Source organism: Drosophila nasuta, chromosome 3, assembly GCF_023558535.2.
Source record: "Drosophila nasuta strain 15112-1781.00 chromosome 3, ASM2355853v1, whole genome shotgun sequence".
Lineage (NCBI taxonomy): Eukaryota > Metazoa > Arthropoda > Insecta > Diptera > Drosophilidae > Drosophila > Drosophila nasuta.
Window position 1 is genome coordinate 66,184 of NC_083457.1, and position 27,669 is coordinate 93,852.

Here is a 27,669-nt window from a genome sequence, read left to right on the forward strand (position 1 = left end):
ACTTTATTTATTCCGTGTTTATTATTTCATTTAAATGTTTTGTAAACATGCATCAAAGCTTAAACGGCTAGTTATAAATTTGTTACGATTTATTTGCTTTTTATGTATTTAGAAATTATGTTATACGTAAGTATGTATGTATTTATGTTTAAAAATTTGGCTTAAGTAGGTAATTGAATTTGGAAATTAAAATACTCGTTGTAATTCATTGTTGTGTATTTTATTTAATTTAATTATAAATAATTTAATTATAAATATTTATGAACTTACTATATGTATGTAAATGCTTCAAATTGTTTGTTTATCAGTATGTAAGATTACATTATAAAATTGATCTTATCATTAAATATATATTCGCATGTTTTGGGAGATTTGAAAATATTTCTCAAAATACCCCAAAGATTACGGCTATAAATGCTTCAACTGGTTTAAATGCAAATTGTTTGTGGCAGTTTTTATTTACATTTTAGCTGCATATTTTATGCAGCTTACGGTTTTTACAATTCAACTGCATACACAATTTTCTATGAATGTATGTAGTTGTGTGATTATACGTATTCTTATCCTAGGTTTAGCATTAAGTGCGCATGTTGAACACACGCCTAGCATTTAAATACATAGAACTCAGTACGATGCGATAACATTGGACTCTCGCAAATGGTTCAAGCAAATGCTGCGGCATTTTGCGAGTACTCCTCTATATACTATGAAAAATACTACAAATTATATTTGGCGTAGTTAGCAAATGTTAATGTTAAGTTATAACGTTTGCCAACACTAATTCAGTCATCAATCTGGCAACGCTGTCGCTAATTATTTCTCAGCACTTTGCATGGCCTTGCTGAGCGCGGCTCCCAACTGACTGAAGGATGGGCGTTCTTTGGGATTGGTCAACCAGCAGGTGAGCTATTATTGTAACGGGTAGAAAGAAACAAAGTGTGCACAGGATATCGTATTAATTAGCTGTCGTTCTTCGAGAGAAATGGCCTTCGTATATTTACTCACCAAAATCTCCTTGAGGCTGGCTGGTGTACTATCGGCTACGGACCATTCCAGTGTGTTGGCCATCGCACGTTGCACCACATGCTCATTGGTTAGGTCCTCGTGGGGCAGCTTGGTGGCTTGATTGAATAGTTCCCACACCACCACACCGAAGGCAAAGATGTCGCTTTTGGTGGTGTACTCGTCCTCTTGGATGCACTCTGGTGCCAGCCAGCGAATTGGCAGCAGCGTGTTGCGATGCTTGTGATATTCCCGACTATATTTATCCTTGCACAGTGCCGGATAAGCTACTTTCACGATAAATTCACTGGAGATAACGCAGTTGCGAGTGGCCAAGTCTCTGTTTTTTTTTTAAGGGAGACAGGAGTAGAAGTGAGAAGTTTGGGTTAATGGCTATAATTATTCCAGAGAGCGTGACTAATTTTCTTATTGTCATAAATGCGGTATTTATCAAGCATTTAAGATAAATTGCAATTTCTTGTAAAGTGAGGTAGAGGAAGGTTACTTAAAATGAAATACGAGAAAAATAAACACTTTCTAATGAAAATGCTCATTTTTAGGCGATAGTCCCTAAGGAAGGCACATTAAATAACATAATCGATTTAGAATAAATAATACTACATATAGTAGTATAAACAAGTAAGAAAGCTACAGTCGAGTGTACTCGACTGTGAGATACACGCTACCCAATTTGATTAAAAGCAATATATTTTGCGGAATTATTCTCAAAATATACCGAATATACTGCAAATATACTATAAAATACTAAGAATATACCAAATGGTATGTTTGGTATATCGATATAGTACACCATTCAAAATATACCATAGACGGCACAATGTGCTAGATTGTCGGCCAAAGCAACTCAGACCCCTAGTAAGTACCAACAAAAGTATTTCTTTAATAACTTCCACAATTTTTATCTGATCGCAACCAAAGTACTATAGTAATTATTGTATATACCAAAATTCGCAGCTTTAGCTTTAAAATTACGCTTGTTATTCGATTTTTTTGATTTGCGGGGGCGGAAGTGGGCGTGGCAAAAATTTGAAACAAAATTGATTTGCGTGCAAAAATAACAAATGCTGTCGAAAAAAAATTATAGCTCTATCTCTTATAGTCTCTGAGATCTAGGTGTGCATACGGACGGACGGACAGACACATAGACGGACAAACGGACATGGCTAGATCGTCTCGGCTGTTGCCGCTGATCAAGAATATATATACTTTATAGGGTCGGAGATGCTTCCTTCTACCTGTTACATACATTTCCTGTTGGCACAAAGTTATAATACCCTTCTACCCTATGGGTAGCGGGTATAAAAATATATGCATGTCAAAATAATATAAGCTGCCAAATATATAGCTCACAAGTAGGAATTAATATTCTAATTGAAAGGAAATTATTGCCTAAATCAACTCAAATTTTATTGAGGTTGTTCCCTACATAAAAGTTACGTTTTATTTTCTAACGTTGGGAAATGGAATCCACATAAAGATTATATCTATACAGTTTTACAAATATTATAATATCCTCTTCCAGCTTTAGTTCCTTATATGGGTACCTAAGTAATTATGTCCATCTTACCTGTGTGTGAATCGGGCGCGATAGATGGCGTCCATGCCACGGGCTATTTGATAAGCCACAGCCAACATTTGACTTGTAGTTAGTGGCGGTGGTGAGGATCCAGCTGTGGCAGTGTTTACCTTGCCAGCGGTTGCCAGTAGAAATTGTTTGAGATCTCCCCAGTCTGTGTACTCGAGCACCATGTAGTGCGGATCCTTTTCCCGGCACAGACCAAACAGACGCACGACACCTTTGTGCGAGATGGCGCGTAGCAAGTCGAGTTGTCGTCGAAACTCCTGGCAAGCCTGCTCATCCTTAACCTTGTTGAGTGCCTTGACCAGCACCAGTTGATCGGGTGTGGTTTCCGTTTGGTCTGGCTGTGACGGTTCCTCCTCTTTGATCTCCTCGATGTCATCCATTGAGGTCTTAGAGCGACGCTTCTCGTTCAGCGTACTCAATGTAGTGCTTCCGCTGCCGCTGGCTCCGCTGCCATTCTCGCTGTTGCTGTGCTGCTTCTCCGGATCCGTGTCCTTGTCACTTTGTGACTGCGTCGACACCAGCGAAGCCTTCAGCTTGCCAACAAAGACGTCGCCAAACTCTCCGCGTCCAATTTGTATGAGCTCGCTGAGACCGGAGCGAGGCAGAGCCAGTTCCTCGTAGATATGAGCCGATTTCTTTGATGCCCTCGACTGTTGGCTGCAGGCGGTGTCATCGGATTTCTGGGCATCCCCGTTGGCGCCTCGAGATTTGCTGTGTCCGTTGCGTGATTGCTTCGCCAGACATGGCTCCTGCTCAGTGTTCTTTCCCGATTCCGGCTGATCACCGCCGGCCTCCTTAATGCTCATCTCATTGAGGCGAGCCTTGCGCGCCTGGCGACGATAGCGACACCAGAGCATCAGTCCCACCACAAGCACAATGTAGGCCAAGGCAACGGTCATGGTGATGAGCACGGCACGTGTCACTAGAACACCATCCCCAGCTGATTCCTCGGTGATGAAACCATCGCCATTGCTGCGCACCAGCAGACGAACCTCTTCGCGCTTCAATCCCGCACTGTTGCCAATTGTGCAGCCGTATTTACCCTCATCCTCGGCCTGGACATTGCGGATTTCGAGTGTGCCATTTTCCAAGAAGCTGAAACGCTGACGATCCGTGTTGTTCTCGCTAAGGAATTGCAAGTCCTTGTCCCACTGTATCGTTGGCTTGGGGTCTCCAATTGCCTGACAGTGTATAACAGCCACGGCCTGTTCGGTTGTCTCAATGGGTCCCACGGGTGCGACGCTAAACTTTGGTGTGACCACCACATTGATGGAGACTGTGGCGTTAATCTGTCCCTGGCTATTGCTGGCCATGCACGTGTAGTTGCCTCGATGCTCGGCGGTCACATTCTTAAAGGTTAAAGTGCCATTGATGTCATCCACGTGCTCTGGCAGCGAGTCATTCGCCGCATCCTGAAGAGATGAGAAGTAAAAGAGGGGGGGAGATAGAATTGTGGACTATTAGAAACCAATTTCAAAATCCAGTTGCGACGCGTTTTCATCTAAAATGCAAAAACCTTGACAACCGAGAGGAGGGAGCTCAGGCCATATGCGTTTGTTTTACACCAAAAAACCAGTCCAAATAGAAAAAACTTCGTTGGGGGATTTTGTTAGTATTGTTGTGTTTTCCCCTATTTTTACTTTTTTTTTTTTTGTTGGTAGTGGTGGTGCGGGACAGTTGTTCCGGCAAATGGACAAACAGTTGTCAAAATTGGTTGGTCCTCGCAAACAGCTGCAAACAAAGGACTTTTGACTGGATATTAGAGGTAGAGGAGGGGCCCAATGGGCATGTTAGCTAGACAGAACTCAATAGAGTTTTGCATATGAAATGCGCTTGTTGAAAAGAAAAGTTTACACAGCACCACGTAGTATTTTTCAATTTTCTAGGTGGACATGCGACCTCACACACAGCCCCGCAGGATGGCGCGCTACCATATATGAATGGAGCACCAACGAGTTCTGACATAACACTCAATGAATAGATATAGAGTTCTCCATTCGTAAACGAATGGTATTCTAGCTTATCAAAAAATGTATAGCTACGAGAATTCGAATGAATATCGGCATAAAAAATTGAGAAATTCAATTATATTCCGAATATATTTTAAGAAGACATTTGTAAAAAGTTTATACTATAAAGTTGCATTTAAGATATTACTATTAAATTTATAGACCCGATACTCAAGGTAATAAAGGAATAAAACTTAGTGCCAACAGAAAATGTAAGAGGTGTATTTAAGTATAATATTTCTCTTGGTATATTAATTTAGTTGATTTTAACAATAATACCGTACTGTTTACTTTTATTGAGTGCAGTCTTGTAACGTGTTCTTAGATCATTTTTTATGCTCTAATTTTGTTAAAAGACATTCATAACGAAACATTCTTATATTTTTATCACTATTGAATATTAGTGATATTTTAATTTATCATGAAAAGAAGGGGAGACAATGCCGCGAAACTTTCTAAACTAGTATCGGTATTTCAGCTGCTAATATGGGAAGTGAAGAACAATTATCTCAAGAATTATGCCAACGAAGAAAGAATTTCGTCTACTAAAAAATTGATGATTGATCTCTACTTACCCTCAGCCATTGAACCTGTGGTGTTGGAGTGCCCTGTGCCTTGCAGTGCAGCTTGCCGAGAATGCCAAGCTCCAGGTTTTTCGACGTCGGCTGCGGCATAAATTTCAGCTGCTCAATGACCTCCAAAGTCCCAGGTGCTGAGTTGACTGCCACATGACCCTCCAGCTGCAATTGGCACATATATTGTCCGGCATCACTGGCAATAATGCTGCTAAAGCTAAGGGTGCCATTCTGCTTGTGCAGCACAAGGCGACCGTCTTCACGCAGCAGGGCGTCCTTGCTGAAGTCCAGTGTCTGACCGGTTATGAGTGCACTACCCAGCTCCACATGTCGCAGCACTTTGCCATCCTTCCGCCAACGCAGCTGAATGCGTTGATTTTGCAGCTCGGCGGGCAGTTCGTAGAGACAACTGAGGGCAGCCGAGTCTCCCTCCTTGATGATTAGCTTGGCGTTGGGGCCTTGCTCAATGCGCAGACCCTCGGGAGATGGTGGCAGTGACAGTGATTGATCCATGCCGCCGGGACCTCCACGTTTGCCGCGACACAAGAACACTTGCTTGCCCCACGACTCTGGCAGCTTTTGATTCTTCTTCAACCTGGGCAGGCACTTGGGTATGCCGCTCGTATGATTCTCGTGCTGATGCTGATACACAAAGCCCTGTTTGCTCATCACACGCGCCGCCGCATTGGAGGCAATGCAGCGGTAGAAGCCATCATCGGCGCTGCTCGGCTGTCGCACCAGCAATCGATGCTGTTGCAGCTCCACATTCTGCCAGGTGCTCAGCTTAGCGCTGTCCCGATACCATTCAATGCGCAACGGCTCATCGCCAGAGGCCCCTTCTACGTGGCACTTGAGCAACAACTCGTTTCGATTGCTGCCCAGCAGTTGCACGCTTGCCGAGTCCAGATCTGCAAGAAGCCAAATGATGTGCTGCGATTAGTAAGGGCTCAATAAACAAATAAAAAAGTCACTTGAAATCGAGGGTAGCTTGATAAGTTGAACTATGTCAACTTTAAATATATGTATATCAGAATTGCGAAAGGATCTATTTCCATTGTTTTTGATCTCAAATTTATAATTTATATGTATAAGGTAAACACGTCTTTATAACATTCAAATTAGTAAATGAACACTTTAATATTTATTTATTGATTAAATGCATTTGCAATTAAATAAGAGAATATAATAGTTAGTTATTTCAATCACTGCAATTTTATTCTATTTATTGAACAGTGTATAAATATTGAGCAGAACCATTCATAGAGTTTTAAGTGACGATATGATGCTGAAGTTGTAAACAGAACCTCGTAATTGGATCGGCTAGCAAGAATTCCATAAATATGCATAATATATCCGCAAGATACATTTGGCTTTAATGCATTTCTTAGCTCTCGTTTTGGTGAGTTGGTTGCGCGAATTCGCACTTTTGTTGTTGCCTGCCTCGCTGCATTAAGTGCATTTCATAGTCAGCGCGATGGGGCAAAACACGACGCTGCAATCTTTGCCTTTATCGCTGCCTGCCAGCCCATTTAAGGCGCAGAGGAAGCATAAATTGAACTGTCAGTCAGTTTGCTAGGGTCGGACTGGTTCCCTCACTTTGGATTTATGTAAATGCTTCTTCACAGTTCTCGTATGTGAAAAAAAGGCGACTGCTTTTCTCCTGCTTTTGTTTTGTTTTGTTTCTTTTCACTTCGCCTGGCTCAGACGCCGAACTGAACGGAGAGTGGGAGGCGGTTGGGGTGCAACGGTACTTGGCAACAATTGCAGCATGAGAAAACTGTTTTGTGGCAAAAGCATAATAAAAAGAATGCTCCAGGTTGAAATTGCGACTCATGGAGAATAGTCTAATGTGTGAACTTTTTCTGCAGCCCTTTGTTGAAGATGTTCTGATAAGAAGCTCTGAAATTACTTAAAGATGTTAATCTATTCCTTAGATACAGTTTTGTAGTGCATATTTCAAGCAATGAACAGCTTGTTTAACCAAGCGGGTCTCTATATATCAGTTAGATACATTTTATACATTTAGGGTTTTATTTTAATGTTTAAAATTAAGAAATGGTTAATGTATTATTTTAAATTAAAATACAATATAAAGAAAATAATTTCGCATGTCTTTTCTAAATGAACACAATTTCATTCAATTTTATAAGTTGAGTAATTTATAAATTAGTATTCATTTTTGGATTTGAAATTGTAATATTTTTGCCGTTGAAGGTAAGTGTCAAGTTTTTTCTGCATTCATAATTTCATTGTAGATTACTCTTTTAGAATACATACAAATATCTTAATAAATATATAGTGCTGGAAATTATATTCAATTATACACAACAAAAACAAACGGAAAATGTTTTATTTTATTGTATTTCTTACCATGAAGCCAAAAAAACAAATCCGTCTTTTTTAAACTATCGTTAATCGATGCTTTTTCGGCATTGCCGCTTATCGATGCCTCTCGTAATTTATTGTTTTCCAGGAATGATCGTTTACATAAACGGAAATTGTAAACGATCATAATATCGATAGCATTCGTTAAATTGCAATAATAGCTCACGACAAGCATACAAATACTTTGGACATGAATTTGCATCCGTAACTTGTTGATATCCCTGAAGTTGGCTATTAAATTTGTTCTTGTATGTAATTACTGCTGCTCGCAGCTGTCCGCCTTAGCTGACAAGTTTTTGTTTGGTTATCCATTAGATACTTTTTGTATTTGGGGGCCACCGATGGCTCGTTGCTGTCTAAGTGCCAATTAGTTCACTCTACTGTCGATTTGGTCGTAACCAATACGTAAAGTTTATGCCACAAGCAAGTCAAAGTGTCTGTTAGTAAGTCGTCGTCACTGGACGTGCCCCAACACATAACAACACACACACACGCACACCCGCTAACACGGATACATAAAGCAAATACAAATACAAATACATTTCAAACTTTTGACACTTCCTCGACAGAGTTAGAGACAGAGACGACACTGTGCTGTTTATTGAGTTGTTGCCGTCGCTTCAAGTTGTTGTTGTTGTTGTTGTTGTTTTTTGTATGCCACCAAATAAGTATCTACAAATATTTAGAGACATTTCTAGCGCTGGTGGCTGGTGCTGGCTGCTTTGCAGTTGAGAGTTCGCTGAGACAAACAAAGTCAAAGCCCAAACAAGATTTATGTGCATATGTAAATTTTCTAACGCGCCCAGCAAACCGCAGGCAACAACATAACACGGAAGGAAAGACCTAGACCCAGACACAGACCCACACCCGGACCAGACCAAGAGCTGGAACAGAAACTGGCAAACATTCAGATAGGCAAAGCAAAATATCCATAAAACATGCTCGTACATCAAGCATTTTTCTAGGCATCAACGAAGGGATGCGATGCGGTGTGTATATTTTTTCTTGGCCATAAAAAATGTTTGTATAGATAATAAAAATGTGAACATTTTATAAAAATTATGACACAATCATAGGAAGCAGAAGGAACATAAAACAAAAACAGGAAAATACACGAAATATCAGAAAAATAATTTGATTTTAAAGTTATTCGCATACTTGAAATGTAATTCGCTGTGCAGAACAAATAAATAAATAGCAGGCAAAAATAAAACAATACCTAACATTGGCGAATAATCTGAATTAAAATTAAATAAATAAAAACTATGTAAATATGAAATATTTAATCACAATGAAATTCAATTAGGGATAATTTTAAGTTTGTTTAGTTAATAATGAAATGAATAATTTTCGAATAAAGTATTAAATACAAGCATGAATTTTGTTTAAGTTTTGTAATGTTTTGAAACGTCTGATACCCATGCTCCTAGAGGTATAGTATGACCTGAATGCCGCCGCCTTAACTGTAACTCAAATTAAGTTGAAGAATAGCTGCCTAGTCGCTAATTAAGAAGCGTCTCATTAGTTTGATGTATGCAACGTCAGTGGCAGACACGAACACATCTCTTAACACCTACACCTTAAAGCGCACGCTGCAACGTAGCCGGTGGGAGGAGCTGGAGAGGAAGGCAACCATTATTCACACGTTGCATGCAACATGGGCTAACTGGAGGGAGAAGGGGAAAGAATGGGCAGCGAACGATGCCGAGGTAAACATAAAAGCAACAGCCAAACAAACAGCGACTCCAAAACAAAATAAATTTGTTAAACTTTTGCTGGCGAAGCTGAAGAACTGAATAGCTCGGAACTCGACACTAGGATCGGACAGAGCATAAACCACAGCGCTGTAAACAATTGCCTGGAATTGGAACTGGCAACCCAAAAGAAGAAAAAAAAAAAAAAACTAACGATACGAAACGAAACTCAGAAAAACAAGAGACGAGCAGTAAACTTGCCTCGAGTAAACAAAGTGGAAGTAAATGTCGAAAAGCAGGCAGCTGAATTATAGACATAGAAATTGACAGTCGTCAGTCGGTATGGAGACGGGGGTGGAAAAAGAGGACGGAGAAAAGAATGGTAGGGTAGGCTTGATATCAATGATGCCTTAAGCCGTTTGTCTTGGTCTTCCAAGCAATAATATATATAACAAAAAAAAAAAAAAATAATACTAAAAGTACAATCGAAAGTGTGCCGACTGCGTATTATATCGTCAAATGCAAGTGTGGGCTTCCTAAAATTCTGATAAGATAACAGCTGCACTTTTTCGACTGTGTTTTATGCCTCTTTTGCCTTACTGTGTGAAAATATAATTAATTGATAATCAAAAATTGATTATTTCCTTCACCGCCACAGCCAGTTTGTATGCTCTGCACTTCAAATGGGAACATGGCTGAGAAATAGTTCAATGTAGGAACCCATACAAATGATTCCTTCACCATTCACAGCACTTATGCAGCTTTTTTTTTGACATATTTGCATGCTTCCAAATGAGTTGTCTTCCAGCACGTAATTTAATTATCAGGAAATGCTTAGAGTAATATGGTTATTTTCGATATTATTACGGCAGAAAGCTTGAAGATGGGTATCGAGTTGGCGCAGATTGCTAAAACAAATGTTGCTTGGCTTTGAAACTGATATTTCTTATTCAACTTGAAAATATCGTTCCATAATTCTGCATTTAAAATAAACATTTCAGAGATTTGCTTAGCCAGCCATTTTAAAAGATTGCAGAGTTCTGCAGTTTTAAAACTTGAATCAATATAAAGCGGATAGAATTTCTTGATATTGAATCGAACCTTAACAAATTCACAATTGACGCAGGGTTAAGCCTTACTTCTGAAATATCCTACATATTTTGAACAATAGGTGTTCTTTATTTAAGCAAGTGTTCTGACATCAAATTCGGATAACAATATAAAAAATAAAATAAAATGAACTCAGCATTACACAGACAGATGATTCATGCGATAATCCAGATCAGACGAGCACGAGGAAGTGTCGCTATCATTTGCTTCTTGTTCCTGGCGCTTGCTGAAGTCGTCTTTTAATAAATTTTCAAGGAACAATAGATTACCCTTCATCTTACACTGATCGATGATAAACTTGAAGTTCTTGTCATCGCTTAGTGTGATTGGATTCCCGATCAGTATCATCAACGACTTGGCACGCGAGAGCAGCACATTGACACGTCGAGGATTCGAAAGGAATTGTGTGCTCGCATAGGAACTGACCATCGATACAATTATGATAGACTTTTCATCGCCCTGGAATCTCTCAACGCTTCCAATCTTTACATTGGTTTGTTTTCGTTGACGAAGCATCTTTTTCAACAGTTTGCATTGAGCCAGATATGGAGACACAACACCAATGTCCTCCTGCTTCACCTCAATACCGTTGCCAAGTCCATCTCTCAATAGGCTCGTTACGTACCAGCAGAGGACGTCGGCCTCCCTCTTATTGAAGCTACTTGTGGAGTGCTCTTCGCGCTCAGTTGCTCCGTGTGCAGCTTGAAATATGATTGGAAATCCTTGGCTGGGCAGAACACTCCAATTGGCTGCCCGATTGACCTCAGCGGGGGGTGCCAACGGTATTAATTCGCCATTGTAGAAGAGCTTGTTGTAGATGCCCACGATCTCCGGATGGGATCGGTAGTTGCGACGCAAACGTGTCTGCAATGTCTTATCATAGTCTCCACTGGCATTAACCTGATACAATTTGGTGGCCATCAGGCGATCCATAAGGGATTGATCCAAGCCAAGAGAGGCAGCTCGATTACACATGATAACCGGCCCCAACTGCTTATGATCGCCAGAGAGTATAACATGACATGGGTGTATTTTATTTCCCACAATGCCCATCAGCGTCTCCGGTTCGATAGAGGCAGCAGCCTCATCAATGAAAATGTGCGTAAATTTTGGGTTATTGACAACATTCAATACGCCAACGGTGCACAGTGTAGCCACAACGATGCCATACTGACTTAGGTCAATGCGTCTCAGGCCTTCGTGGCGTCTCGAACGATAGTTCGAGCAAGCCAATAGCTTTGGAGGCATTGTCTTTTTGGCCTTTCTAAGCCGCGTGTACGACAGCAACCGCAGCATAACGTTCTCCCTCTCTCTGACATGCGCCACTTTTGAAACATATTCGCATAATCTTTCAGCAATCGTGTCACATGCCGAATTGGATCCAGCAGTAACAAGGATGCGATTGTTTCCTTTCAAATATAGTTGTAGAATCGCCTCCACAATGGTTGTGGTCTTGCCGGTGCCTGAATGTGAATGTGTGAAGCATCATCATTAGGTGTTCATAACCATCAGAGCTTTGACACTTACCTGGTGGTCCAAAGACAACATACGGTGCTTGGGGATTTTGACCTGCAACGATCTGCTGCACAGCTTGTAACTGCTCGGCATTGTTGCGAATGGAAGCATTGAACAGAGTAAGTGTAGGTAAACTTTTGGGAGCTGGAGCGGAGTACTTTTTGGAGTTTGAGTCCGGGATTGCAAATATATAGCGATGAATATCAGGCCTGTTCTCAAGAATTTCCAGTGCATGGTACATAAGACGCTGAGGGATGCGTGGTGAGCGAAATATGACATCAAATGGCTCGTCCAACAAATCAATGCCGGATTGAAAGTAAAAGCGCCTAGGTGTCACCTTTGTAATCTGCGAAACATGTTTGCCACTCATTGAAAGTGCAAGTATAAGCGGCCTCGGTAGTGGCGACTCTTCTAACCCTTTTCTGGACACCAGAACGACTTCATCATAACAGGAAGACAGTCGACTTGCACTATTCACTGTTGTCGCACTGAATTTTATGAAGAATTTCTGCAACTTGTTTTCACCAACATTGACATTAAACTGAGTTAGTTCAGCATAGGACTGCATAGTGGATACGTCATCAATATGCAGCAGCGCCTTCAAAATGGCACAGAAATTGTCGTAGCTAAGATGCTGTTTCTGCAAATATGAATTAAATATCGGTGCAGCATCTTTTAAGCTTTTGTCACTGAAATTGCTCTCTAGAGCCTTCAACCAATTTTTACTGAGTCCATACATTGGTAGCTTTTCCATTGTCTTTCTTTTAAATTGGAACTTAATTCACTTTAAACACAAGTATCAAGCAATGAAACAGTCTACTCTTGCTGACGATCAGATCGCAACTGAATTTTTATGGGATTCACAAAATTCTTATTTGCGAATGTGAGCAGCGAGTGTGATATATGTATGTATTTATGTATATAAATTACGTAAAGCGTTTACGTTATCGCATACCCTACACAAAGTTTAAGAATTTGCAAAAATGACAATACAAACTTAACAATTTTATAAATCGAAAAAAATATATATATAATAATAAATATTTAACTCTTAAATAAAAATTGTTCAATTTAAACCTTATTTTGTCTGACCATTTGACAATTTTTTAGCATAGAGTATGCAAAAAGCGAGTTCGCAAATTAATTTTTTTTTTTTGTGGCAGCATGAGTCATAGTTGTTTGAACAAGCGAACAAACGAGTTTTTTTTACTTGTTGCAACTGCATAAAATACTAAAATACTGAAATATAAAATTTTATTTTTTTTACACGAATAAGAATAATGCAATTTAACATTTTACAACTATTTTCATAAGCAATGCAATACAAATATTATATATATATATATGTACATAAGTATGTATAAATACAAATGAGTATATTTAGTTTCAATTCACATACACGTATGCATATACATTCTCACCATAATATTATCAAGTCAGACATTGCTACATATACTACATCCATATATACATATGTATATATATAACATACATATATGTAATTTGAATGTACCAGTGTGACTGTATGTTGAATTACAAAATATACTATTAAATTTAAAAATATACAGCAGCTTCTATTTTTGTTACATTGGTCACACTTGAGTTGTGGTGGGATTCTTAAAATGTTTTATAGCCGTTTGACTTCCATTTTAAATTTATGATATGCTTTAAAATTTAAAATAAACTTTCGAAAGTTTTTACCAGAATGTATATTTGAGAAGAAGAATCCCTTTAATATCTCTATAATTCCTCCGGTACAACATAGAAGTGATCATGCATTACTGATCAATTAATTTGAATTCTTTATAACGTACATATATATTGGCGGTTTCCACTGCCAAAATAAATAAATTAAAAATATCAAGATATTCTATAATAGTCTTATTTTGTGTTGTTCCAATTAGGATATGTTGATTATTTTTTTACGTATTTCATTGCGTCGTAATTATTATTACTGATCATGTAATTTCACGAAATAATGGAAACCTATCAAACAGACCTCAATATACGATATGAAGTGTTTTTTTTTTTTGGCATAAAGGCATTTTTTACAAGTATGAAAATTTATAACATTTTCATGTTAACATATTAAGAATACTGCAATATTACCATTGCATTAATATATCGCTAAACTTGCAACTTTTTGAATGTTCATCGATATTTTCCAGAGTTCAATTCCACTTGATTTCGTTGAATTTGCAAAATCCCCTGTACGATCAGTTGTACAGTTTAGTGGAGTCGTTGACGATTCAACGCGTCACGATTGACGCGTCGGCATTTCTTTCTTTTTTTCAGTTTTGACTCTGCGTATTAATTTCAAAATGAATAGAAAATAGTTGGAAAAAATGTTGGATGCCATGGAGGCAGATTTTAGTGACGAAAGTCTCATTGCCGTCGATCCCACCATGGACACTTATTTACAATCGCGACAAGTAAATTATGACAATTTATGCAGTGTACAAAAATTATTGCTAAGCGTTGAGTTACTCAACCAAAAGTGATATTACAATATTGTCACCCGAATTCGATAAAATCCATTTGGGACATTTTAATAAAAGCTTACCTGCTAAGTCTATAATTTTGGAAACATTGTTTGGCAATGCCTTTGTGGGCTATATTCAAAATATTAAATGCAATGAAGTCGTCTTATGTGCCATGCACTAAATATCGTCGAAAAGAATTTGAGTATTCGCCGCTATCTGTTCCCAGTACCGCAATCAACACCCACCGAGAACCCCGCTCAAGTTCCCAAAAAATGTACCAACACTTACTCTGCTCAATGGTTCTATTCGCAACAATGCCGAACAGTTACAAGCTGTGCAGCAGATCGTTGCAGGTAAAAAATCCCCTATCACCGTATGTTGTCTTTGGACCACCAGGTGAGTGTCAAAGCTTTGATGGCAATGAACACCTAATGATGATGCTTAATACATTAAAATTCAGGCACCGGCAAGACCACAACCGTTGTGGAGGCGATTCTACAATTGCACTTGAAAGGAAACAATCGCATTCTTGTTACTGCTGGATCCAATTCGGCATGTGACCCGATTGCAATAAGGATAAGCGAAGAACCTCAGTCGCTAGATAATAATTCGACAAATGTTATGATACGATTTCATTCCGCTTTCTATAAGGTGCATTCTGCACTGACAAAACAGTCTATGGCTTTACCTGACGAAGAACTCTTATATTTATCTAGGTACATAATAATTGTGGCAACATTGTGTGATCGCCTGTTAGACAACCAATTGTACAAAGTGGATCCCAGAGGAAAATATGACGAAACATTGCAGACCCGATTACGCCGCAATTACCGATCCGGAGATCATGGGCATATACAACAAGCTGTTTTACAACGGAGAACTAATACCGTTGGCGCCCATAGCACAGGTTAATCAGGCAGCCAATTGGAGTGAGTTGTGCAATGGAGAGTTTCCAATCATATTTCAAGCTGTTATTGGAAAAACCATGCGCGATAACCCCGCAACTAGTAGCTTCAATAAGCGCGAAGCTCATGTGGTCTGCTGGTATGTGATGAAATTGCTCACCGATGGTCTTGGAAGCGGAATTAAAGTGACGGAGGATGATATTGGTATAATTACACCAAATCTAGGGCAATGCGAGCGAATTAAACGATTGCTTCGCCAAGAGTGCAAAAATAAAATAGAAGTTGGCAGTGTCGAGAAATTTCAGGGACGAGAAAAGAATATTATTATTGCATCTATGGTCAGCTCCTTTGAGAGCATAAAATTTGTATCAAATCCTCGACGTCTTAATGTGTGGCTCTCGCGAGCCAAGTCGTTGATGATATTTATCGGCAACCCAATCACACTGCGTAAAAACAAGAGTTATGCGTTTATCATTGATGAGTGCAAGAGGAATCGCAATTTTTTGAGTGACAACCTGGTGGACAAAAGAAAACTCAAAGAACCCTTAAAAAAGACGGCAAATAAGGCCAAGAAAAATAGGATTTCAAGTGTTGCTTTACGACTTGAAAAAGCTGTTTTGTAAAGCAAAAGTATTAAATATGATTCCATTGATGTCAATTGAATTACGAAAATAAAGTACATGAAATATATAATATAAGCCAAGTTGATGGAAGTATTGTATTTGTGTCTTTTATCGCCATTAGATTTAGCTGTTGTTTTGGTCTGCAATTTCGGCGGTATATTTATGACAATAAGCCCTGTTTGCAATCTTGGCTGGCAGATCTTTAATTAAAGTTGACCCCCAGCCACAACATTTGCCGCCCCTTTGTCACAGTTTTCAAATTAAGACGTTAAACATTCGATTATCGCACATTGTGTCTGGTCCGTAGCAAAGCTTCTATACCCACTCAATTGCTGAAACTTTTCGGCTAATGATCAACTCATGTAACGACAAGCCAAAGCCAAAAGTAAAGTAAATAGACCAGAGTGAAACGGGACGACGAATAGAAATTCGACAGCTAAAAAGAGAAAGAGATAACGACGCGCCGAAAAGCAGTCTACGGTTTCTGTCTGTGTCCCTTTAATGTTCCGTTGTTCTTGGGCTCGTAAAATTTTATGCGTTTTTCCGGCAGTCACCAAATGAAAATTATCCGCTTGTGCTTGAAATACTTTCATACTCTGCTCGAATATAGAGAAAAACGCAAGTTGCCAACTGCAGTCAACTTGAACTTGTGTAGCGCATAGAACGCTCGACAACAACAGAAAACTCCGTCATATGTGTTTGTGTGTGTGTGAGCGAATGTGTGTGTATGCATGATGGGGGTGCTTACTAGCTGAGGGTTGATTTGTCCTCTACGCCCTTACGCCCCCTTCTGTGTCGTGTCTTTGCATTTTGTTTGGTTTTTATGACTTTGCCTGGCTGTTTGGATGTTTGGCTGTTTGCCTGTGTTGCTATTGCCATTTCTCATTTTATGTTTATGTTTCGTGTTAATGTTGCATTTCATTTCCATGTACAACTCTCTGCCATATACAGCAGTAGCACCCAAAGTCGACCCACCTTCCACCAAAACACCGCTTCTATTTTTTTTTTTTTTTTTGGTATCCAACATCGTCTCTATAGCACTTGGCTCAGTTCATTTCAGCTCAGCTGTTGGTCCCCGCGTATATCCTTGGGTTATCCTTGCAGTCACAAGTCCAACAACCCCTTTTACACTGTTTTTACTCGACTGTCTGCCTGGACTGACAGTTGTCTGGCTCTGGTCTGGCTCTGTTTCAGTTTCTATTCTGTTATTTCCCCCTTCACATATTTGTTTTGTGTTTTTGTGTCTGCATGAATCTGTATAGACATCAGTTAGTTGCAGCTCGACTCCATCTGCATCTGAGACTGGAATTTATGCAACGACCATGCTTTGCCCTGTGTTTGATGGAAAGCACACGACATATTTCTCGACTGAAATGTGAAGCTTGATAATTGCATTATTTTACATCCGATTACGGCATAAAGAATTGCATTTCATTGGAATTACCGACAAGAATGTCACAAATAATAAACATCATCGAATACATTTAGAACTTGAGAGTTTTAGAATTCACCTTTATTTTAATTCGCAATTAATTTGAAATGTATATTATATACTTATTAGACTTATTGCCTTTCATTGCATATTACATTTTAACGATCTTGGATTCTGCAATATTTTTGTCTTTTCATTAAAATATCAAAATATTCTTTGCTGAGTATTTAGCATTCGGTTTGACTTTATCCAGAAATCTGGTAAATTTGTTCTTTCTTTGTTTAATGTCACTTTTCTTGCGCTTAATTGAACATTTATTTCTAGCGGAAAGATTGCGACTGGCAACCGAAGCTGAGGCTTTCTGGTTCCCTCCCTGTATAGTATCTTCAAATAATCGAATGTTTGAATAGTTTTTGTCTGCAGACTTGCGCAGAGATTTGAAACGGGTTGCGAAGGAGGAGCTAACCCACTTAGTACGACGTCGTTAGACATTCAATGGCGCCACTGAGAAGTCAGCTTTATCACTTCTCGACAACTCGACAACCCGACAATGGCCGAGCTGCCTGGCAAATGCATTTAGCGACCTTTCAGCAGCTTGCGCCCTGCCAGCAGCAATTAAAATCAACTCCCAAAAACTACAAATTAATTAGTTAATTAATTAGGTAAAACACTTGAGTGGGGCGAGCAGGTTGCTATTAATAGATTGGTGGCATCTCACAAGGGCGAGGGGCAAGGCGTCTTTGATGATGTGCAGCGACTTTGATCAGCTGCCAGGCGGTGCTGACAGCAGGCAGCAACAAAGCAACAACACAACAAGGGACGCTAACTCCGGCAAGCAACAACACATGCAGCACAGATTGTGCATAAAACTTCAGCTCGCTTTGTTTACATGTGCGAGGCGTAGAGAGCGGGATGCGGAGCGGGGTATTGGGGAGCATCGACTGTTTGTTAAATTTATGCATTTTTCTGCTTAAAGGCAACGCAACTAAATGAACATCAATCACATGACGCCGACGATGACAACGTTGATGATGAGAAGCAGCAGAAGAAGAACAACTGCAACTGCAACTGCACTTGCTACTTGCCACTTGCCACTTGCCGCACTGCGTGGAAGGTACATATCTTCTTCGGTCTTTTTGGCCACGCTACGTTGCCCTGGAAAATGCATTGGCTGTGCATTGCACTGCACTTCCTGTGGCCTGTGGACAGCAAAGGGGTAAAAGCCACAAAGTGCTGTGCGTGACGCATGTACATCAAAAGTTTTTCGTTTTTATATCTTTCATCAGTGTTGTTATTTGTTGTTGCTTTCGCTGGAGTTTTTATGCCCCTTTACCTTGTTGACTGAACAACTGACTGACTGACTGACTGACTGCTTTGTGGTTTCAACCTCGGTGGAAGAAGGAAGTTAACTCTGATACACACATGCTTAGCACGAAAAGCTGTCTTCTCACAATCAGAAGTAACAGTCTTCACTGCATACACAGAGAAAAAAATTAAATTAAAAAAAATATAATAAATATTACGAGTTTTCTCAAGAATTAATCTTAAAATAAAACCCTATTGGTAGCGAGTATAAAAATTCTTTAAGCAAGAATATTCTTGAAACAATCATAGTTTTTAAAATTAAAAACTATGTTTAAAGATGGTTTCGATCTTGTTTTTAAAATCAAAATTAGCAATCCAAATGTTGTAATTTCTTTTCTTTAAATTTAGAAAGTAATATTTGTGGGATCATTCTGTAATCGGTGAGAATATGAATAAGGTAAGCGTAAAAATGGTAACACTAACATAAAATAAGTATAACTATGTTAAGACACATGTGAATATTAAGAAAAAGTAAATGTATAAATGCAAGCTTAAAACTTTTTTATTTTAATCAATTTAAATTTAAGATCAATTCATCGTTCTTAAAGATGTTTTATGATGGCTTAAGTTTTGACAATTTTGAATTTTTGAAAAAAGAATATATTTTGAATTCCAGAATGGATAATATTGGATAATTGTAGATTTTTTATCAAAATTGTATTCTTAATTTAGCAAAAATGTTTCTCTGTAGTATGTTGGATGTTTTGTGTAGTGTTATATGATTGGGTGCTACTTACATATCACGCTCAATTTAGCTGAAGGCGACTCCTGCCTGGCGCCGCTGGCTACACTGGTTGCAATGCACACAAAGTCGCCGGCATCGTCGCGTTGCACCGACTCGATATGCAAATTGCCGTCGATTTGTTGCACACGTTTGTCATACACAATTTGCTGACCTGCAATGTCGTAACGCTATACTCTCCGATTCTCTCTCACTCTCACTCTCTTTCTCTGTCTCTCTCTCGCAGTGCAGAGTTTACTCACCATTATGCAACCACTCGTAATGCAAATCGCTGGAGGGTCCACTTGCCCTTGCCTCGCAGCTAAAGTCAACGGCATCGTTCTCGATGATGGCCTGACTCTGGCCCGGTTGAATGGAACGTGATGAGCTGGCCAGGCTGGGAGCTGTAATTGGAAGTGCCAGAGGATTAATGCCTGAATGATGTCCGACATACGATACATAATTATTATTTATAGACTACTTAACTGACTTTTCCTTTCCCCCATACATTAACACTCATACATAATTCATATATTCTAGCTATGTTATCATATTCCGCTTTTACTCTTGATTCGTTAACTAAACTGTTACTGATTATTTAACTTTTTATATTTATTTCTTCAATAAAATACATGATTTAGGAATTATTCATTATTGGTCTTACCGAAGTACTGAAGAATTTTGTATTTTTAATATCTAATATCTGAAACCATTTTTACTCTAATTTAATAACTCAATTCTAAAAGTCTAATTGTATCAAATACCTAAAAAAATACCTAACTTAATTAGGAAAAATATAATATTTAATTTGATTTTAATTTTATTCTATACGTTTTAATCAAGAAATGTTTAATTTTCGACAGTTCATAGTTGACTTTAAGCAAAATAAATCCGATTTTTTTAAATAAAAAAGTTATTGCATTGGAAATTAAAAAAAAGAGTATTCCTCCCACTCCCAATTGTATACCGTTTATTTTTATAGAAGAATAACATTTTGACAGGCACTGTAAAGCTATTCCCTTTAGCCATGGCTGAACGACATCCTAATATAATTAACAAAAATTGCATTTACCATAATTGAGTTTAATTAAAGTGGTTTAAGCAAATGAAATGTGCTTAATCGACTCAAATTACAGTGTTTAAGCTAAATGCAATTTTGTTACGCGGCAAGTGGCATAAAACAAAAAACAAAATTACAGACTGGAGCTTTTGCATGTCGACAAAACATCAAAACGAAATGCAAAAAAAAAAATTAAATTACAGGAAATAAAGTGGAAATTGGTAGCCGAAGAATGAATATTCTCTCAATTTTATGACTTTTTTTTAAATATAAATGACAATCATATTTTGTTTCAAATTTAATCAGCTTAAGTAAACAATTACTATACAATAGAGCAAAAAACGAAAACCTTGGACAAAAAAAAGATTATTAAAATGTAGGAAATCGTAACATAATAAAATCGAAAAGCAGAAAAAACATTTCGTTTCAATCATAATTCCAATTGGACTTTAAAATTTCTTTTTTTTTTAAATTTATAAAAAGTTAAACCGCCAACTATCAAAAACTATTAGTAAATAGCAGCCATTTCTTTTGCAAACTTTTATAGTGCAATTTTAAAGCATTATAATTTTCGGTAGTATAATTATCAAATTCTCATTTTACTTAAACTTTATTTGAAACTTTACTATAAATATAAAAGGTTAAGAATCTATAAATAATGAATATTGAATGCTGCATTTTAATGTAGACTCTTCTGGTAATTATCTCGCAATGATTATTTTTTGTTCTAAAAGAACATAAAGATTACCATTAAGCCAAACTTTATTAGGCGCCACCAAACTAATTCTACACACACAGAGAGGGGCAGATACATTTGTGGCTCAACCGCAACCCGGAGAAGACCAAGGCTAAGTTAAAAGCCAACTTGGCAAGCAATTCAGAAACGATTATTTTTGATTGTACGAGGTGCTCATCCCAGGCAGAGCAGCAATGTATTCGAATCAGAGAGGAGAGGTGAGGTAGAGAGAGAGTGAGGCAGTGGGAGCATTTGGGAAGCAGCAACTACAAAACGGGCACCATTATATTTTGGCACTAATTGAAGCAATTTAGGAAAACACCTCAAAAAGGCAAACTCCCAGCCAGGGCGGATCTCAACACAGAATCAATAAGCAGGCAAAAGCAAGGTACAATAGAAGTAGCAACAGAAACAAGAACAGCAACAACAGCTGCAACAATATCATCATTAAACTCATTTGTTGTTGTTGGCAGTTTTTCCTCGTGTATTTTGGGGCACAAACTGCAAATCATATGCCAGTCACATAGTCAGCGACGTGTTATGATACACAACATACAAACTTGTGAGCCATAAAGTCAACCACAAAGGCTGTCGGGCAGGACTGACTCTGGGGCAGAATGAGAGTCAGTCGCTGTCTCCCGGCGTCGCTTCTTTTAAGTCAACCAACCAGAATCGATTTAATTTGCTGCAGTCGCCAGTCGAGAGTCTCCAGACAGTCGCAAAGTCAGTCAGTTAGTCTGTTTACTGGGCGTCGATTAAGGAAATATGCGCCCCCGGTAAGGTTCGATACGGTTTGTTTCGCCTTGATTGCGCTGACGTGGGCAAAAAACGAGAAGACAAAACCAAAAAAAGAGTGTTACAGTGATGATGAGGCAACGAGAACAACAGCGGGGAGTCCAGCTTCAGTTTCAGCTTCAGATTGAGATCCCCAACTCTCGGTAATTGTAGATATCTGTCTGTGTGCGATAATTAGTTCGTTTGTTTGCGCTGCTTTCGAGTGTACGAGTTCCGAAATCCCGAGTCAGCGAGAGTCTGATTTTGATTGTGATTCGTTGACCAACTGCTGAGGCTGCCACAAATTGTGCTGCAACATTTGTCGATTAAGCTCCATGAATGCGAAAATATCGATGTAATAATCTGGAGTCCAGCAGAGGCCAACATGTGCCTGCTTGCTGGCTTGCTTGCTTGCTACATGTGGCACAGTCAGCACTTGAACTTGCCCATTGATAGACGCCCCCCTTGGGTGGCGTTTCATTTGCTTTTCCAGGCCAATCAAAAGAATACGAGAAAAGTTGAAACACTGAGAAGCGAGCGAAGTGGAGAGACAAATCTCAACTGTCACTCAAGAATTTCTGGCATTTTCAGAGTCAACACTGTGAAACCTTCGGAAAAACTGCAAGTCAACATGGGAAAGGCATTCGAACAGCAAAGAGAATGATAGACAGAGAAAGCAAGAGCTACAACAAGGGGGTAATGTCAGAATGGAGGCTGGAAATAAATGTGCATGACAATTACCCGTCAAAAGTTTGATCTAGGGTTTGCAACGAGGCAAAAGAAAAAAATTACTACAGACCGAACATAAAAAGAAGGCAAGCAAATATATACGTACATATATAAAAAAGGATGTTCATTATTGCGTACTTTTTACAGCATTTCTCTCGACTGCAATGATTGGCATCTTCCTTTTCATATGTGTTACTAGTTCTTATATTGTTAAGCCGAAAGGAATGTGGAGTTCATTTATTTTAAGTTGTACACAAAATGAAACATCGCATACAAAGGAAATTAACAAATAAAGGCATTATGCTGCATGATGTTCTGTTTTAAGTTTATGTTGTATTCTTAGCTTTTAAATAAAAACCGGATTAAGTAATCAATTCCATATTGACCGATTTACTGAAATTAAAGTGTATAATAATACTATATTTAGATTACAGCATAGAATATTGATTTTAAACCATTTCTTTCAATGTGTATAATTTAAATAATATTCCGTTGTGCTACAATTTTATTCGTATTATTAAATTTCAGTTTCAAGTTCTATAGTTAGTTTGATTTCATTTTCCCGCTAAGCCTTTAAACCAAATATAGTTTATTTTCTAGGTGTATCAGTATTTGAATTTATTTTTGTATTTTATATATGGATATTTCCGTATCCATATGGAAAATATATATTACTAGTGATAAATAGTTCGGAAAAGTTTATAAATTCTTATCAAATCAACATCTATTTACTAAAATATTATTTAATGAAAATATAAATAAAAGATCATTTCAACCTAGGCATTGCTTGATTTTAGCATCGACTGCCTTGATTGCGAGTCAAGGCGAGTCTTTAATAGTCCTAAACTCTTTTCATATATGTACATATATATTTTTTTTTGCGCACTTTTAATGAGTTTTACTTTACCCCATCTAATCGAAAGAGTGAAAAGAGCGGAGAACTGAGAGCTGAGAGCGTGGTGCTCTAGAGATTTGCAATACACGTCTAATTCATACAATTATGAGTGCTCTACATGAACTTTAAGTTTGTGCTGTGCCATGCTCTGAAGGGGCAAGTTTTTATGAGAGTTGCATATTCATATTGTGAGTTTGCTGCTGCCTCATGTCAGCTGCATGACTCGTGAGTGTGAGTTGAGGCAAGGTCTCTTGCTCACTCCGCTAGTTGGAAAGTGTGTGTAGAAGAGTATGCCTGGCATGGCATGTTGCATGCAGCATTTTGCATGCTTGAATAACAAATTATGACTGCCACACAAAGACTCAAACACACATACAGAGATAGAGACAGAGACAGCCTGCCTTATTATTTGCCATACAAATAATGGACGTTGAACGTAGCACAGATTTGAAATATGCTCCATGCCACATCCATCCCATCATTCTGCCACAGCCACAGGCAACAGCTCCGACTACGGTTCTGACTGTGGCTCTGGCTCTGGCTCCGGTTGCCTTTTGTCTGCGGCTGTTTGCCTTTGTGCTACTTAACAGTCAGCAGTTTTCAGCGTGTCCTGTCACACACACACACATACACACACACGCGCATTCCTGTGCGTGTGAATGTGTCTGTAGTTTTACATAATTGTGAGTCCCTTTGTGTTTGCCTCAGCTCTCCTTTCTTAGCGGAACTCCGACTGCGTAAACTACATTTGATTAGCTGAATTTTCGGCGTCGCTTCTCTCACTTCAAGTGCCAATGGCGATCCCTATTTGATCCCTGTCTCCTTTTGTGCCCTGCCTGCCTGCTCCGACAGCCTACTTAAGTGTGACTATGTGTGTGAGTGTGTGTGTTTGTGTGTGTGCTCTTCGTTGGCATTGTTTGCTTTTCTTTTTCGTCATTGTTGTTTGCCTAACGACTTTATTCTGAACTTGGCCGGCATATCCTTACAGTCCTCATAATTTTTCTTAGGCTGCCAGTCCTCAGCCCCTCCTGCTGCTTTTCGGGCATTAGTTTTGCTTACTCTGTGGTCTGCATCCTTCTGGCTACTGCTGCTGCTGTTGCTGCTACTGCTGGTGGCCCACCCGGTTGAATCTTAATTGAGTCATTTTGCGCGCCGTTTGCTTTCGAATTCAATTGCAGACAATGCGACTTGCCGCTTGAGTTGTAACCTGATCGCCCTCTCTGCGGTTGCTTTTCTTTGCCAAGACTTGAGGCTTCAAAGTGCCTCAGTGGAAAGAAGCACCTACCTACCTAGCTCAAAAATTGACAAAGGAGTCAACTAATTATGGTCTAAGTGAAGGGGTTTGAGTAGTTTCGGCAGGAAGTAAAATGAGTGTGAGTTCAGGGTCAATTTCTCAAAAAGTTGCACAAAGAACGCTTTGGATGAATTCATTATGACATTTGAGTTCTTAAGTAAAGAATTTAATTATTAAGAGTAATAAACTGACGAATAAGTAAACTAAATATCAAAATGTGATTTATGTTTCTTTGAAAAAGTTTTTCATAATGAACATATTTATGTCTTACTTCAATATATTACTTTCGGATTTGATTATTATATCAAGAATACGATATCGCAATATTAATCTACTAGGTTTTGAATTAGTCCACCGTAAACATATGAATATAGTTGTAATAAGCTGCAATAAATAATAATTCTAAGCATTGGATCCATGGCAACTATACGCTGAGTGAATATAGTCTGCTAGCTGGAAGGAATAGTAATATCCAAATAACAGACTATATTCACTTAGTTATACGTTTGAATTTCAAAGGTCTTAATTTCTCAGACATGGGCTAGAAATTCATAATAATCTGGTTCAGGCAACAATCAAACGTTCAAATTAGAAATTATTGCATTAAATACCAGTCTTCACTTCCCCTAGAATATATGTTCATGATGATGGTATGAGTTATGAAATGTTTTAAAACCAAATGTTCTATGGAATATTGTATTGTAACAAAGTAATAAATCAGAATAAAAGCAGACATTGAATATTATTAACAGATCAGTTCGATTTAGTTCAGAATTTTGTACAATTCACAAATTTATCGAACCCATTTTATGGCACACTTGATTTGAATGGCATTCAAAATGTATTCACTTACCGCATAGAGCAATCGCCAGGCTGAGCATCAACAGCATATTCATATCCGTTGATTGTTGTGTTGTGTTGCGTTGTGTGCGATAGATTCTCGGGGAATGCTTGTTGAGTGTCTTGAAGTATCTCAGATCTGGCTTATAGGCCAATTAGCAAACTATGTTAACACACTCACTCGCACACACATGCACTCGGACAAAGTGACGACGATGATGATGATGATGGTGATGATTATATAGGTACTCAAATTCGTATTCGTATCCGTATCGCACTCGAGTATATGCGAGTATATCCCTATACTCGTAAGTGCAGGCACTCGAAAATGCACTCCACTCTCAACGCATGTGTAAATATTCAATATTTGGATGCCCGGCCCAGTCAGACAGCGACAACGACAACGACAACGACAACGACAACTACGACGACAGCGACAGCGACAACGATTCCAACTGATGATGACTGCTGACTGCCTTTTTGAACGGCTCGGAGGGAGTTGGGCACTGTGTGCTGTATTTACTGTAGACACTCAAATTAAATTGGTATTTACATAGTTGGAACGCATGAAATGCATTTATCACTGAACACGGCGACCAAAAGGCAAAAAAGAGATACCAAGACGATTCACGGCACTTGCTGCTAGTTGTTGTTGTTGTTGTTGTTATTGTTGATGTTGGTTTATGTTTTGTGGTTGCGTTTTTTTATCAGCGCCTAGATTGACAAGCGACAAGCAAGCTGCTGCCTTTGCTGTCGTCAAATTGTAATGGCAGCGATATCGACACCAACTGCGACTGAAACTGCGACGACGCTGCGATACTGAGGCCGAGACCGAGACCGACACCGACAACGACACCGTTACCGACAAAGGTATCTAGATACACAAAATGCAAGCCAGAAGACGGGGGCCAGATACTCTTTTGATTGTGTTGCGTGGACGGGGTGCAGTTCAATTACCCAGACCAGGCCAGTCCAGACCAGATCAGACCGGGGCAGGACAGCGACTTAAACTCCGAAAAGCGCACACACGGCGAGCGCAACAAATCAACTTAATTTGTATCCCAAAGATACAAAATGTTCAATGCACTGCATCCTTGGCATGCCTTAGCGAACTGAACCGAACTGAACCGGCTTTATTTTTGCCTTTCTCTGTTGTGTGTGTGTATTTTGGTGGGTGTTTTTCGTATATTCTTCTTATTGCTTATTTCTTATTGTTTGCTGTTTTTCGGTTTACGTTTTGGATGGATTCAAGAGGGGTCGCCGTTGCGGAGCGATAGATACAGATACGCAGTACATATAACACACAACACTGAGAACACAGAACACGCAGCAGATACAAATTACGCTTGGAGAACCGCCTGCGTTCGACGTCTGTTTATTACTGAAGACAATCGGCAGTTGGAGTTGTTTGTGGAACCGGCTTTTTATGATTCGCCTTTGCCCGTCTGCAATATACTGGGAATGGACTCTCTCATACTCGCTCACTCTCTCTCGCTCCATCTCACTAACCAACACTCTCTTTCTCCCTTTACCTTTCTCATGCAGGGCTTGCCCAGTATTCTTTGCCTCTATTCGAACAGTGTTGCCGTGCGACAGCAGGAAAATACCGGTGTACGTGTAGATGGCGCCAAAAAGTCCTCAGTTTAAATTATCAATAAAGGTTTTCAAGGTATACACTGTATACTATACAGCTCATTAGATCATTAATATCAAAATAAATTAGATAATAATGCATGCTATTTTTATCATCATAGTATAATTTTTTATATTTAGTATTTAATTTTTAGATTAAAAACGTTACTATCGTAATAATAAATAAATAAATAAAATAACTGAAGATTATTAAGAAGGCATAAACGTTTAACATAATATTCTACAGAAAATTAACTTTTATTATTCTATGTAATTGAAAGTTA

At 38.8% G+C, this 27,669-nt stretch overlaps 3 protein-coding genes across 4 annotated transcripts; 1 reads left to right on the top strand and 2 right to left on the bottom strand.

Moving 5' to 3' along the window:
- Window positions 1-27,142, bottom strand: LOC132789436 (tyrosine-protein kinase-like otk). Of its 2 annotated transcripts, XM_060797456.1 has the most exons (7): window positions 25,767-27,142; window positions 19,689-19,829; window positions 19,442-19,600; window positions 5,193-6,100; window positions 2,591-4,020; window positions 1,006-1,342; window positions 4-906 (listed from the first exon to the last, which is right to left on the bottom strand). In XM_060797456.1, the coding sequence occupies exons 1-7, from the start codon at window positions 25,807-25,809 to the stop codon at window positions 814-816; spliced, it is 3,111 nt and encodes a 1,036-aa protein (XP_060653439.1). In that variant the 5' UTR covers window positions 25,810-27,142; the 3' UTR covers window positions 4-813. The 2 variants fall into 2 exon arrangements, with proteins under 2 accessions (XP_060653440.1, XP_060653439.1); XM_060797457.1 differs by lacking the exons at window positions 19,442-19,600; window positions 19,689-19,829; window positions 25,767-27,142 and adding an exon at window positions 7,563-7,719 and having other exon boundaries at window positions 1-906.
- Window positions 10,428-12,746, bottom strand: LOC132789437 (putative helicase mov-10-B.2). The gene is made up of 2 exons (XM_060797458.1): window positions 11,909-12,746; window positions 10,428-11,844 (listed from the first exon to the last, which is right to left on the bottom strand). Exons 1-2 carry the CDS (start codon window positions 12,648-12,650, stop codon window positions 10,520-10,522), a joined length of 2,067 nt encoding a protein of 688 aa, XP_060653441.1. The 5' UTR covers window positions 12,651-12,746; the 3' UTR covers window positions 10,428-10,519.
- LOC132789439 (uncharacterized) lies at window positions 14,388-15,898 on the top strand. The gene is made up of 3 exons (XM_060797459.1): window positions 14,388-14,775; window positions 14,840-15,030; window positions 15,096-15,898. Exons 1-3 carry the CDS (start codon window positions 14,496-14,498, stop codon window positions 15,123-15,125), a joined length of 501 nt encoding a protein of 166 aa, XP_060653442.1. The 5' UTR covers window positions 14,388-14,495; the 3' UTR covers window positions 15,126-15,898.
- Window positions 27,143-27,669: the final 527 nt, after the last annotated feature.